This window comes from Sarcophilus harrisii, chromosome 4 (genome assembly GCF_902635505.1).
Source record: "Sarcophilus harrisii chromosome 4, mSarHar1.11, whole genome shotgun sequence".
Lineage (NCBI taxonomy): Eukaryota > Metazoa > Chordata > Mammalia > Dasyuromorphia > Dasyuridae > Sarcophilus > Sarcophilus harrisii.
The window spans coordinates 192082346-192097084 of NC_045429.1; the positions used below are offsets into that span (position 1 = coordinate 192082346).

General features: G+C 36.7%; 1 protein-coding gene across 1 annotated transcript in view; it reads left to right on the top strand.

Moving 5' to 3' along the window:
* Nucleotides 1-14739, top strand: part of AK9 (adenylate kinase 9) — a 116829-nt gene that overhangs the window by 57598 nt on the left and 44492 nt on the right. Inside the window, exons 22-26 of the mRNA XM_031964424.1 lie at nt 4707-4763; nt 7776-7979; nt 9150-9277; nt 11368-11580; nt 14163-14420. Coding sequence (XP_031820284.1) covers nt 4707-4763; nt 7776-7979; nt 9150-9277; nt 11368-11580; nt 14163-14420 — 860 coding nt within the window. The remainder of the gene's footprint in view (nt 1-4706; nt 4764-7775; nt 7980-9149; nt 9278-11367; nt 11581-14162; nt 14421-14739) is intronic.

The window sequence follows — 14739 nt, forward strand, 5'->3', positions numbered from 1 at the left end:
AATCTCTACTCTTCCATTATAATATAGCAGTGGCTTCTCAGGGAATTTATTAGAATGCAAACTGGGTAGACTACCCATCCTGAGATAACTATCATCTCCTAATGATTGAAATATATAAAAAGCATGGTTCCTAGTTTGAAAGAATTCAAACAGATTCTCTTAAAGTCACAAAATAAATTATTTATTCCATAATTGACAGGCTAGTCTCTAAAGGGAGTCTAGCAAATTGGAAATAGTTTGGGGAGAGTTTTATATACTGAAAATTTGGGGCTTAGCAGGCTAACAGCCTACAAGGTTGTAAATTATAAAAGAGATAAAGAGAAACTAGGATGTCTTTTCATCCAGGTAAGGAGACAGGATGTCTTTTATCAAAGTCAGTCAGATAGAATGGAGTTTTTGCAGAAGACAAATAAGGAACAACAGATAAGAGGGATTTTTTTTGCTCCACATTCCTTAGCTAGATATGCAGTTTTGAGGAGATTCTTGTCTCTGATCCATCATCTCCTCCTTTTTTCCTCTCCTTTGGGGAGAGGGAATTCTGAGCATCAGGACTGGGCACCCATTGATATCACTGACCATCAATCATCTGGCTTCAAAATGAGAACTAGCCCTTGATTGGTTTCTCCTAGACAATAGGTAGCTATTTCAAAGGAAGGCTACTGAAGGTCTTGAAAATGTGCCAGTCAAATTGCCTGAAAAACCATTCCTGAGGGGATAGCTAGTTGGCACAATGGGTACTACGCTGACCCTGGAGTCAGGAGGACCTGAGTTCAAAATCCAGTCTCAGATACTTGCTAGCTGTGTCACCCTGGGTAAGTCACTTAACCCCAATTACCTCAAAAAGAAAAGTTGAATAAAAATCAATCATAAGTGCCAAAAAATCTATTTTGACACACATGAGCGCATAAATGTATCCTAGTATCCTACTAGGATATGTATCCTACTCTTAAATCTTCAAGAATATTTCAAGAGTCAGAGTAAGACCAAATGTGAAATCAGAGTCTTTTCTTGATGTCAGCAAGAACAATTCAGCCTCATTTTGTATCACTGTTAAAAACCTATCCTGTGATTCTTTCATGGATAGTGATACTTTTTGAGTATAGAGAAGGCTTGTTGAGAAACATGCTGATCATCTGGAAGCAACTTCCAAGGGAACCTTTATAGAATTTGCCTTCTTGAACTTATTACTCATCCAAGATCCAGCTAGCTATAACTCATCCCCTACAACTATTCACATCTTTCTATAAATACCCCCCAAATATACAGGAGTTGTGCTTTTTACCTTTTAGTGTCATGGAGCTAATGCTTGCTACATTTGTTCACTTGGAAAATACTTGCTGCTAAGTATCCAGAATGAGCAAAAGAACCTGATCACCTCTTTTACCCTTGGAATTAACCTCACAGACTTACAACAAAACATGACATTGGCCAGTATGTCCATACTATGATCTTAACAGACTCAGTGAGTTCTTGGCTTACAATCCCTACCAGTCCTTTCCATCTTTAGGTTGGAATAGCAGTGCTTGTCACATAGTAGGTGCTGAATAACTACGTATTAACTGACTGATTGAATTGCCATAGCACTCTGCTGGCTCATGTTGACCTTGAATTGTACTTTTAAAAAAAGCCATGCTATTCTATCATACCTCCCTCATCCTGTATTCATAAAGCTGGTCTTTGAACCCCATATTTGAAACTCTACATATATCTATATTACACTTCTTCTCATTAGATTCAGCCTACCATTATTCTCAGTCAAGTATATTTTTTGATTCCTGACCCTGTTATCCAATATGTTGGATTTCCCTCAGTTTCCTCATCTATAAAATGAACTAGAGAATTAAATGACAAACCGTTCTAGTACCTTTGCTAAGAAAACCAGTCAAACATAGTAGAAAAACAACTGAATGAAATAAATTTGACAAGCATACCTTGTATGGTTTCAACCAAGCCACTGATAAATCTATTGAACAACACAGGCCAAGAAAAGCTCAGGAGGATTCTCCATTCTAGATCTCTGTTCAAGGTGACATGGCCTATTGATGATGGCCAAAATGTGGTGTTCTCTTCTTTTGTATAATATATGATGGTTCTCTGTGAGCAGGTTTCTTGGGGAGGTTTTCTGGAGGCAGCCTTAGTTTCAGTTCAAAGTAATAATCATTCCAAATGCAGCCAGGTGATAAAATCCAGACGTTTATTTTCTCCTTCCAAGTCTTATCTCTTTCCTTGGCTCTTTGGAGCTGGTTATTCAACTCATTATAATCCATGTAACCATATGATCATCCAACCCACATTTCTCCTTGTCAATAAGAATAGTACAGAAGACTTTAACTAACATTTAGTTGAAATCTAATTGTATGACATCTATAATATCTCCTGATTTACTAATCTGGTTACCCTTATGTAAAAGAAAATAAAGTTAATCTAACATAACTTGTACATAAAGAAGCCACATTAACTTTTAGTGATTCCTGCTTTCTTTGTCTAAATCTTCACAGTTTCCATGATAATTTGCTCTAGACTCTACCAAAAATCAAAAACACTTGCCTATTTCCTTCTTCAGCTCATTTTACAGATTAGTAAACTGAGGCAAACAAGATAAGATGACCAGTCCAAGAGTCATGCAGCAATAAGTATCTGAGGCCAGATTTTTAACTCTTTTCACTTGCCTATAATTTATAGACGCTATTATCCCTTAGTTTGTGATTGATATGACTCAAAACATGATCCAACTCTTGAAGCTTTCATCATGGCCGGCAGAGGTCAGCAAAGGCCTCCATCTGGACAGCAAACAAGTTCTTAGCGGATTCTCTAATTGCAAGAAGTTCTGGAGAGCCACGACGATCCAAAAGCAAGCTGCAGACTGATGGGTTCCACCCATTAGGTCAGTGAGGGAAATAAAGCAACAGATCATCAGCTTGGCCAGAGAGTATAGCCAGAACCCAAGCCAGAATTCAGGAGTGAAGAACTAAGAAGAGTCACCAAAGCTGAATAAGAATAATCAGATTACAAGGCAGAAGACCAAGCAGAGGTCAGAGAAAAGCAACTTGTTAGCAAACTTTTATCTAGCTATTAGTCACACACATTCCTAAGCACATGAAGTCAGTCAAACCTTTAGGAACCTTGAAATTATTCGTTCATGTACATTTTATTGGGGTCTGATTTTTTTTCAATTACTTATGTATTTAAAGCATCTGTGCAAACTGCTCTTGACAATTTTAAGAAAGTGGATTTTAACTGATGTCATCAGTTTTTCAACTCAGCTTGAATAAATAAATAAAGGAAAAAAGAGGGCATTGCCATAAGATTAACTGTAGAATTAAAATTAATAAAAATTAGTTCTTTTTTCTGGGAAATTTATTACTAGGAATAGTGAGGCACAATCATAGCATTTTCATTTCACAGGCTTCTTGGGAGAATCAAATGACAAAATATACATAGAGTGTTTTGTAAATCATAAAACATCATATTACTATTGGCTATTATTACACCATGCTCTCACAACATTTGTACAAAAGTGATTATCATAACAATCGTCATAGCATCTGTTTCCCTAAACTAAAATTAACTCAGATGCCAGAATCTGAATGAAATTAGGTGAAGATCTAAATATACTCTGAGAAATACAGATACATCCTATTGTTTAAAATATTGTTTCTTCTTATTATCACAAATACATTTTTCCATCAAGTTTTCACCAATTATTCTAGTCAAAAGTACTATGTCTCACTTTGAATTCATACAGCAATTTATTTTTCAATTCAATAGACTATTTTGTGTGAAACACTATACTAGAGGAAGAGTATTAAAAAAAAATTAACAGCCCCTGACCTCAAAGAGATTACATTCTAGTTAACAAGCATTTATTAAGCACCTACCATGTCTTTTTATACCTTATTTCTCTTATAGATGGGGCAGGTAGGTGGTATAGTGGACTTAGTGCCAGCCCTGGAATTAAGAAGCCCTGAGTTAAAAATCTGGCCTCAGATACTTATTGCTGCATGACTCCTGGACTGGTCATCTTATCTTGTTTCCCTCAGTTTACTCATCTGTAAAATGAGCTGAAGAAGGAAATGGCAAACCATTATTATTTTTGGCAAGAAAGCTCCAAATGGGATCATGAAAAATTGGACACAACTGAAAATGAACAAACAACAGAAAAACAGCACTACGCTAGGACCAGTTCTCTTTTTATGTTTAGATAATGGGTATCATTTGTTGCTCTGTCAAATTCCTGCATCCTGTTAAACAGGCTAAGAAATTATCATCAAAATGGCACTACTCACTGAAGCAACTTGGATGTGGGCTCCTTCTAGGAATTTTAAAATGAGAAAAGACTCAGCTCCTTCCATCTTAACTATACTTGGCAGGAAAAAAATCCTCTCCAAATGAATGATTATGTGGTAAGCCAGCATCTCCTGAAGAGAGGGGAAGAGGTGAAAACTCAAGCACAGGACTTAAATAAATAAGATTTATTATAAAATCCCACAATCAATAAATAGACTAAGGACATGAATAGGCAGTCTTCAGAGGAAGAAATCCACACAGCGTTAGAACAATCACTAACACAATCATTCCTCCTGAACTGGACAGGGAGAAGATAGCAACCAGGTAGTCATGCTGTACTTTTCAGTAATGGTTATGAAACAATTAAGATTGCTATTATTATTGAAATACAAACATTAACAAATGTTTTCTTTTAACAGCTGCTGCTGCTTTAAAAGAATCCTTGACAGTACAAGAAGAGATTGATCCATTAAAAGGTTAGATCAAATGTCACCCTATATTCTTTTTTCTTACAAAGAAGCATAGATTATTATTAGATATTAGATTATTACCTGTCTTTTAGTTTATTTCTCTAATACCATATGATGCATCATTTTTAGAACTATCTCCTCCATACATATGCACACCCACAAAAGTGTTTTGAAAAAGAATTGTGTATATTTCATTTCCATAAAAATGTTTTATTTATTTTGTCCTCCTACTTCCAAATTTGCTAACTGGAAAAATATTTCAATATTTTTAAAACTATATTTATATAAAGAAGAATAAATTATCAATATAGACATGAATCTTCCCAGGAAATTCTGCCTGGGGACAAGCTATTATAAAGTGACAGCACGCATGCATTGGGTACCATGGCTCTAATTTTTTTTTTTTTTTTTTACTAGCAAACTCTAAGACTTAGCTTTTCCTGTAGCTCCACTGTAGGTTTTTTAATGCATTCTTCCTTTTGGAAGCCAGAATTTCTGCCTCACCGTTTTATCTAAAGGAAAGGACATAGGTTTTCCCAAACCTTATCTTTCGCCCTGCTTCTTAGAAATCACCCACACAACCTGATGTCACCATTACCATCATTTTTGTTTTTTATCTTTTGTGGTTGTGGAGGTGTTAGTTGGGAGAAGAGAGTGAGGTTGAAAACAATAGACAAAAGAAAAACTCCTGAATCTTAGTAGTTAAACCTGATTCTATATGAAAACATTTGAGAAACTGAACATTGCTCATTCTTATTTTCCTCTCTTAATCTCAGCCAACCTTTCTTTCCTTATCCCTGCTTTGGAGTCAACTTATTTCCTCCTATCTGAATTGGATGCCATAGCAAATTCTAGGTTTCTGGCTGGTGTAGATCTGATTTGGAAAGGCTCCTAGAAACCACAATTGTTTCTGTGTTCTGGCCAGAAACCCAGAGGGTCTCTCCTTGCCAGATTGATTCAAGCTAGGCCATCTTTTTGTCTCAGTTCTTGCCTATTCTTTAGTCATTGAATGGCTGTTGCCTCAGACGAACTGAGATCTTAGAAAAAAGATTTTTAAGCCTAAAAACGCCAAGGTCTCCCACTACATCTGGGGCCATTGCTAGTCGTTCTGACCCATGTCTTGCCACTGGACTCTAAATGACTCTGGGGAAAAGAGGGGGCTTGATGATGACTTTGTGCAGCCTTCCTCACTTAAATCCAATTCACTTGCGAGTCAAGTCATCACCCTGCTGATATGACTGGTCCTCTTCAAGAATAAAGGATGAACAACAACTTTTACTAAGTCCAAATTAGGAGCCACTGCCAGATCTGTTCCAAGCAAAGCATTTCCTTCTGAAGCAGGTTGGGGTCCCTTTAAAAAACTGTATTTCCTATTGATCTGTGATTCTTTTCAGATTCCCAGCCCCTCCTGGCTGAGACATATCCTCCCCAGACAAGTTGTCTTTCCAGGATGCCAGAGCCTTTGATTTAATTATAAATCCTGGTCAAAAAGCATCCCTTTGAATTCCAATAGGAGATCCTGGCTTGTCCCAGCCCCTGCGGCCTATTTTAAAGGGGATTCTTAATAACTCTCTTATAGCTACTAATCTCTAGACTACCAGGAATCTAAACCACTTGAACAGCATCACTTCTTTTTCCATCTTCTCCCATTTTACTCCCACTTCACACACTTTATGACCTGGCTACATTGGCCTGTTCACTGTTCCTAATTAACAACACTCCATCTCTTGCCTCTAGGGTTTTGCCTAGAAAAAAATTTCAGTAGACCCATTCCTGGAATGTTCTCCTTCCTTACATCTGCTTCTTAACTTTCCTAGTTTCTTTCAAGACTTAATTCAACCTACTGGAAAATTACTTCTGCTAATACCTTCACTCTGAAATTACCTTCCATAAACTCTGCTTGTATCTTTTCCATAAATAGTTATTTACATGTTGTATCCCCTTTTAGAATGTGTTCTTGAAGGCAAGGACAGTTGTGGGGAGTTATTGTTGTTTGCTTTTTCCCCCTTTGCATACTCATTGCTTAGCACAACATCTAGTACATTGTAAATTGTTAATGTCTACTGGCTAGTTCACTGAACAATTCTCCAGCTTTTCAGATGAATCCTTTCCTTGAACAACTAACCTACTATTGCCTTCTCACCATAGGCCTACTGGCAATGGGTCCACGGAAATTTTTTCTTGCCCCCAATAAAGATCCTTCATTATCTGATTTCCAAAGATTTATCTTCAGAATTTTATCCTAGAAGAATGTGTATTCATCTCTACCCTTCTAAAGTTCTAAATGGTATAACCTTGAGAATCCTAGAACTTATCTAAAGGAAACTCTGAAGTCTCTACTATAGCAAGCTGAGGATAGGGACATGATGGAGATGGCCATTCTTCTCATGTTTTCCCAAAGTCTTTTCCTCCAACAACCTGAAATGAGGTTGATCTCTTCCACCTTCTTTCTCAAAGATGCAAGCCAGATGTGCCCAAAGCAAGTTCAAACTTGAAGAAAGTGTCAAAGACACAAAAGGCCGGGGCTCTCTTGCTACCTCATTCAGGGAAAGAAATTCATTTCTACCAGCAAGGAGAGAGTTCCCATCTCAATGGGCTTTGTGACTGGGGTTACAACAATTACGCTGTCCAGCAGTCAATCAGCAAGCATTTGTTCATCTGTTATTCTGTGGCAAACACAGTACTGGGGACACAAAGAAAGGCCAAAATAGTATATCCTTAAAGTAATATACACAAATTAAATGAAAGAGAATCTAATGAGGGAAGGCACTAGTAGCAGAGGGCATTGAGGGGGAAAAAAGGTGAGATTTGATCTGAGTCTTGAAAAAAACCTGGGAAATTTACAGGCAAAGTATTCAGTACTTGGGGCCCCGGCAGGAAATGGAAGAATTAAAAGCAGATCCAATCTGCTGGATCATGGTATATATAAGGATTTGAGTTGTCATTGTTTAAAGAAATGAAAATAATTCTATTCAAGTGTCCAAAAAAAATTTAGTTTTGTCTTTTTTTTCCACTCAGGAATATTGCCTGAATATCCAGAAGATGGTTACCCTGAAATCCCAGAAATGGAGCCGTTAAAAGAAGAAATTAAAAGTTTCACAAGTGTTTGGAAAGCCTTAGAGTTATTGGTTGTTGAGTCACCTTTGGTTCAGATCTTAAATTTAGAGATTGGAGGAAAAACTCCAGAGGATCTACTTCAGCAAGTGGTTGACACTATGGAGAGTAAGTATTGTAATATTACCTAGATAGATAGATATAGATAAATTCATATATATGTGTATATATAAATATTGATATTGCAAAAGAAATAATGTGTCCCATGAAATTTTAAGAATTTTTAAAAAGATTCACATATTCCACAAAGGTTTGTCATGAGCCCTTTTGTCTACAGGGCAATCTGTTCAATACTGGGACAAGGCAAACTTGTAATCAGATAACTCTTCTTCTCTTCTGGATCCGACAGTTTAATAAAGGGATAGTTCAATTCAGGTAATTTAAGAAGGTCTTACTGTATGCCAGGCCCTGTGTTAAGTGCTAGAGATACAAAAAAGAAGCAAAAGACAATCCCTGCTCTCTAAGAGTTTAGGGGATGATGGGAAGGAAATGGAACAAACACAAATAGATACAAAACAAGCTAAATAGGAAATAATTTATAGAGGGAGAATAATAGAATTAAGAGGGCTTGGAGAAGATTTTCTGTAGGAGGTCGGATTTTAGTTGGTACTTAAAAAGAAAATCGGGAAAATCTATAATGAGTGAAGGAGGGAAAGCATTCCCAGTATAGGGGACTGCCAGAGAGAATGCCAAAGGTCAAGAGATAGAGTACGTTGTTCATGAAACAGTCAGGAGACCTGTAACAATGGATTGAAGAGTACATGTTGGGGAGTGAAATAAGACAGAACCGGAAAGGAGAGCATCAGGTTGTGAAGACAGAAAAAGAGATACCTAGGTAACACAATGGATAGAAAGAATCAGGAACACATGAGCCTCAGATACTCAATGCTCTGTGCCCTTTGAAGACCTTAGCTTAAAAAGCCAAAGTCTCCTATTTCATCCAGAGTCATCTCCAGTTGTCTTGATCTATATCTGTCCACTGGACCCCAATGGCTCTGGAGGGGAAAGTGAGGTAGGTGACCTTGCACAGTACTCCCTCACTTAAATCCAATTCACTTGCATGTCCTAACATCCCCTCCCTGATGTCATGGTACCCTTCAAGAACAAAGGATAAACAACAATAATATTTAACCTATTCCTACTCAGTTTCTTCATCTGTAAAATGGGAATAATAATAGCACTTACCTCCCAGGATTGTTGTGTGTATATTTATGTATATTCCAAAGGAAAAGTTTTTATTTTTGAGAAGATTAACCGGTGGCTGTTTCTTCCTTCTAGGACCTTTCAAATATATTGGATGGGAAATGACTGTAGAAGATTTTGATGAAGAAACAGATGACTTTCAAGCAGAGGCAGAAGCTGAGGAAGAGTTAGAAGAAGGTGAAGAAGAAGAAGATGAAGAATATGTAGGAATACTTTTAAATGACTAATTTTTAATTACTAAAGGAAACTTTGAGATGCGTTCTAGATTCACATGGTTGGTTAATGGTGTATTTGGGAATCTGAGAACTGTCCAGTATTATTTATATGAAAGATCTCATTCCTTGAGATAAATTGTTCAAATGGCTAATTCCTTATAGTATGTAGATGCAGAACACTTTGGCCTCCATGTGGAAGGACTAGAGTGGGAAAAGGCTTGAGGCCATTATAGTTCAGTAGGTAAGAGATGAAGGTTTGAGCTAAGTAGGCTGTGTGAGTAGAAAGAAAAAACTGAGAATGAGAAAGAAATGTTGTCAAGGCAAAAATGGCAAGATGTGGCAACTGTTTGGATATGTGAAGTGAAAGCAGGGGAATGATTGGGTATGATTGTGAGATAACAAACTAGCCTGGGAAGACTAAAAAAAAAAAAATGGTGGTACTTTCAGAAATAGAAAAACTTGAAAAAGAAAAGGGCTTGGGGAGAAAGATTGTGTGTTTCATTGTGCTTGACTCCAGAGAATATAGACTATAGAATATGCAGGTGGATTTGGGTTGATTGTAAGGGAAAACTTCCTAATTATCATAACCACCCCAAAGTGGAATGGACTCTTTGAGGAGAGAATGAAAATTTTCTTTTTACTGGAGGTTTTCAAGTGAATAATCACTTGCTGACACAGGACCTGGGACAGAGTAGGAGTTGTTATTGTTGAGTTGATTAGTTGTAGCTGACTCCATCATTGGAGTTTTCTTGGCCAAATGGTTTGCCATTTCCTTCCCCAATTCATTTTACAGGTGAGGAAACTGAGGCAAACAGGGTAAAGTGACTTGCCCAGGGTCACACAGCTAGTCAGTATCTGAGGCCAGATTTAAACTCAGGTCTACCTGATTCTAGGACCAACATTCTATCTACTGAGCCACCTAGCTTTCATAAGAGTTGGCATTTAATGCTTGTTAACTAATTATTTTGTATTGCCTGAATTGCACTCCTCCCTCACCTCACGCTATAGAATCTCTCTGCCTTCAAGATTTAGCTCAAACACCACCTTTATGAACCCTTTCCTACTGTATCTAATTGCTGGTGCCCTCTCTCCCTAAATACCTTAATTTGGTTTTTATTTATTCTCTTGGTATGGATTCTGCATATAGATCCTGTTTTCTCTCCCATTAGAAATTAAGCCTTTTATTTACACGAACTGATGCTGAGTGAAATGAGCAGGGCCAGGAGATCATTATATACTTCAACAACAATATTATATGATGACCAGTTCTGATGGACCTGGCCCTCTTCAGCAATAAGATGAACTAAATCAGTTCCAATAGAGCAGTAATGAACTGAACCAGCTACACCCAGCGAAAGAACTCTGGGAGATGACTAAGAACCATTACATAGAATTCCCAATCCCTATATTTTTGCCCACCTGCATTATTTATTTCCTTCACAGGCTAATTGTACAATATTTCAGAGTCTGATTCTTTTTGTACATCAAAATAACGGTTTGGACATGTATACTTATTTTGTATTTAATTTATACTCTAATATATTTAACATGTATTGGTCAACCTGCCATCTAGGGGAGGGAGTGAGGCGAAGGAGGGGAAAAATTGGAACAAAAGGTTTGGCAATTGTCAGTGCTGAAAAATTACCCATGCATATAACTTGTAAATAAAAAGCTATTTTAAAAAAAGAAAGAAAGAAATTAAGCCTCTTGACAATAGGGATTTTTTATTATTCAAATTTATATCCCCAGCCCCTGGCACAGTAGCTAGTATGTTGAATGATTGGTTGAAGCAGAATGCAGTCTGATTTCTCTTGGACGTGATGGCCCTTCAGATATTTAAAGATGACTCTAGAATTCCCAATCTCAATAAGTCTTTTCTGCTCAATGCCAAACAACCCCAGTTCCTTTTATCAATCCCTGAATGGCATTCTCCAATCACCTCACAATTCTAGTTAAACCTTTTATTTGTCCTTTTGTCTAAGGTGGGTATGAGGAGTTTGGGGTGTACACGGGGATCCGAGCAATGTTCTCTGGCTACTTCCAGTGACACTTGGGCTCTCTCCTTTTTTTCTTTCTAGGATGAAGACAGACTTAAAGAGAAAAAAAGACATTTGGGAGACACAAAGAACTTTTGTCCAGTGGCTCTCAAAGAAAACTTTATGCTATTCCCAGGTCCCCCAGAGGATGGAGCTAAATATCGAGAAAAGGTTTACTATTTTTCAAGTGTTGACGCAAGAGAGAAGTTTCTGGAGAAATCTGAAGACTTTGTGGCTCATGAAGAACCATTAAAGGTAAAAAATAATAATAGTAATAATAGGCAGCATTTATCTAATGCTTGTTTTAAAAAGGGCTTGACATACGTTAACTCATTTTATCTTCAAAACAACTGTCTCTCTTCTCCGCCTCCTCTTTCTTTCTTCTCTTCCTCCCTCCCTCTCTCTCCTTTTCCCTCCTCTTTCTCTCCCTCTGATTCTCTCTCTATCCTCCATCTCTCTCTTTCTCCTTCTCACTGGGTATGTCTCTCTTTGTCCCTCTCTGCCTCTGTCTCTATTTCTCTCTCTCAGTCTCTTTCTCTAAGAAAGCATCACTGGATTTGTGATTTTACTGATATAAAGAACTAATAACTAAGTAAATTGCCTGTACCAATGCAGGTTGTCAACTTTTCTCCTACTGCTGGTCTGAGAGCTGTTCATAGAGCACATAAGAAAAGACAGAACTAGACCTGGCTCACACAAATTGTATGACAGACATAGTTCTTCTGTCCAGTATAGTAGTAGACTATCTACATGTTTCTCTAGTCCCCAGTCTTCATCTAAATCAAGGGCTTAATTAAGTAAACTGCTTTATTCCAAAAAGAACTCTTGAAACAGGGGTTCTAAATGAGTTAGAATAGCAGTAACTTCAGTGATCTCCTTGCAGTGGAATATTTTTTAAATGATTCGGTAGCTCTGACAAATGGTGTCAAATAATAGAAACCTGATTTTTAAAATCATTTTTATTCATTTCATAGTCAAACTAGAATATTGTTTAAAAATCTGCTTAGTAAGAAGGATCATATATACCATTTTTATGTATATGTCTCTGATTCTCTATCTTCTCTCCCTCTCTCCCCCTTCCCTCTTTCTATATTGACTGAGACAACTATCCTTGTAAGATGCTTCCCAACAATTTTTGTCTTTCTCTTTGTATGTGTAGTTCAGTATTTGGAAAGATTGTTTCAATTTACCACGTGGGCTTAAAAAATTCAAGATTTTTGTTTTGTGTCTCCTTTATAAATCTCTTTGTGATGCTTTCAAAAAGACAGAACTGATTTTTTTTAGTGTATTTATTGGTGATCTTCTGCCTTTTCTTTTTGAACGGTTTTCTCTGAACTGGCTTGGGTTTATACAAAACGTTTGGTAAACGTAATAGATTGTTAAATCTACAATGAATTGGCCATTTTACCATCTTATCTCAAAGAGTGAGATCTTCCACTTATGTGATATTAGCAACTAAATGCCATCCTGTTTTATTGGTTTTTTTTACATTTTAATGAAAATCTTCCTGAAGTTCCTTAACATCTCTGCCTTTTTAAATAGAAAACTAAAGACAATTTAATTTTTATGACTTTAAATGAACATTAATCATTGCATTGTGTCATTCTCTGGTGATGCTTTTTACCTTAACTGGACCCATAGTCCTGCTCTTTTATAATTTTTCAGTCTACAACCTCTGCTGAAAGCTGCCTATCCTTCTTCCTATTCATGGATCTTCACGTCTCTAAAATAGTTTCATTTTATTGATTTCATATGAGTGAGGACCTTAGGGCTTAATAGTGATTCCAAACCTCTCATGAAGAGATGCATGAATTTCTGTCAGCTCATTTTCCCACCTGTTCAAGAGTCATTGGGTTTCTTTACCCCTTCTGGATTCATGACTATATTTCAAGTTTCTGGAAATATTTTTCTGGCAAGTGTGTCTTATTTCTAAAGCATTTAAACGGTGATCCTGTAGTTAATCCATATAAATGTCTGATGATGAAAAGCTTGACCCTAGAAAAATTCCTGGCATGTCTACTTTTTGAGGAATTTAAGGATATACCTTATAGCTAACAACTGATCATACAATAGTTTTATCCTATTTCATTTGTTTTTTTTTCTTTGGTGGAGATTGCAAACAGCTGGTCACCATTCTCTGTGTAATAACTCTTCATGCCTTTGAAAACCATTACTAAATTGATACTCAATCTTCCCATCTTTCCCTCTCTCTATTCCTTCCTTTCTTCCTTTCTTTTTTCCTTCATTCTGTCCATAAATATTTATTGAGTGCCTATTATAGGCAAAACTCTTAGCTAGATACTATGGGATTTATAAAAACATTTCCTGCCTTTAAAAATAATTACAGTGCAAGAGAAGTGAGGCAGTACATAAATAATTGTAAGGTCAAATGTGTATTATGTGTCATTAGAGAAGTACAAATGGAAAAAAAGAAAAAAGAAACCCCAGAAGTAGCATTTGATATTTGGTCTTAAAGGATGGATAAAGATTGAACAGGTAGAGCTCAAATAAAAAGGCATTTTATGAGAAGGGAAAAGTATGAGAAAAGATACAGAAGTAGGAAAATACATATTACCTGGAGAATGGCAAAAGATTCTCTGGATTCTTTAGTCAAACTAAGCTCAATTAGTCATCTTTCCTTATGTACTTTAATTTTTAATATTTTAACTGTTCTATTTTTTTAAGTTCCTCTTAAGACAAAGGTCCAAAGAATTCATTGTCAGCACCCAATAAATATAAAAGAGAACAATTTGTGAAGAAATGTTACTAGGAACATATTTCAAAATTTTAATATTCTTCCCCCCCACCCCAATCCTTTTCTCTGCATCCTTTTCCAGGCTCCTCCACTAAGAATATGCCTTATAGGTCCCCATGGATCTGGCAAGACTGTTTGTGGTCGATGGTTAGCTGAAAAATTTGGCATATTCCATATTCAATTTGAAGAATTTCTCCAGGAAAAAATCATGATGAAGACTGAGAGGAGAGTTGGACCTGAATATGATGAAGAAATTGAAGAAGCAGCAGCTGAAAAACAAGAACTGGAAGAAATTACAACTCAGGCTAATATGATACTTGACAATGAAAAGAGCAAACTGGTAATCTTAATATTTAAACTTTGGAGACAACCCACAAATCTGTGATTTGCAAATAACTGGGTTTGTAAGGTTTAGGTAAAGTAAAAAAAAAAAAGTCCATTAATATCACCTTTATAAAAATTTTTCATACAACCAAAAACTTCATGCCACAAAAAAATGGTCACCAGTCCATTATCCCCAAACCCTGAGGCAGACACACTGACCTGGCCAGAATAGATGTTAAATACTGATGTGAACATAACAAAGTAAAAGTTACTAATAACTTATCCAAAGCAGTATGGGATCACTTCCTTGCTTTTGTCAAAGAAGAAGGGACAAG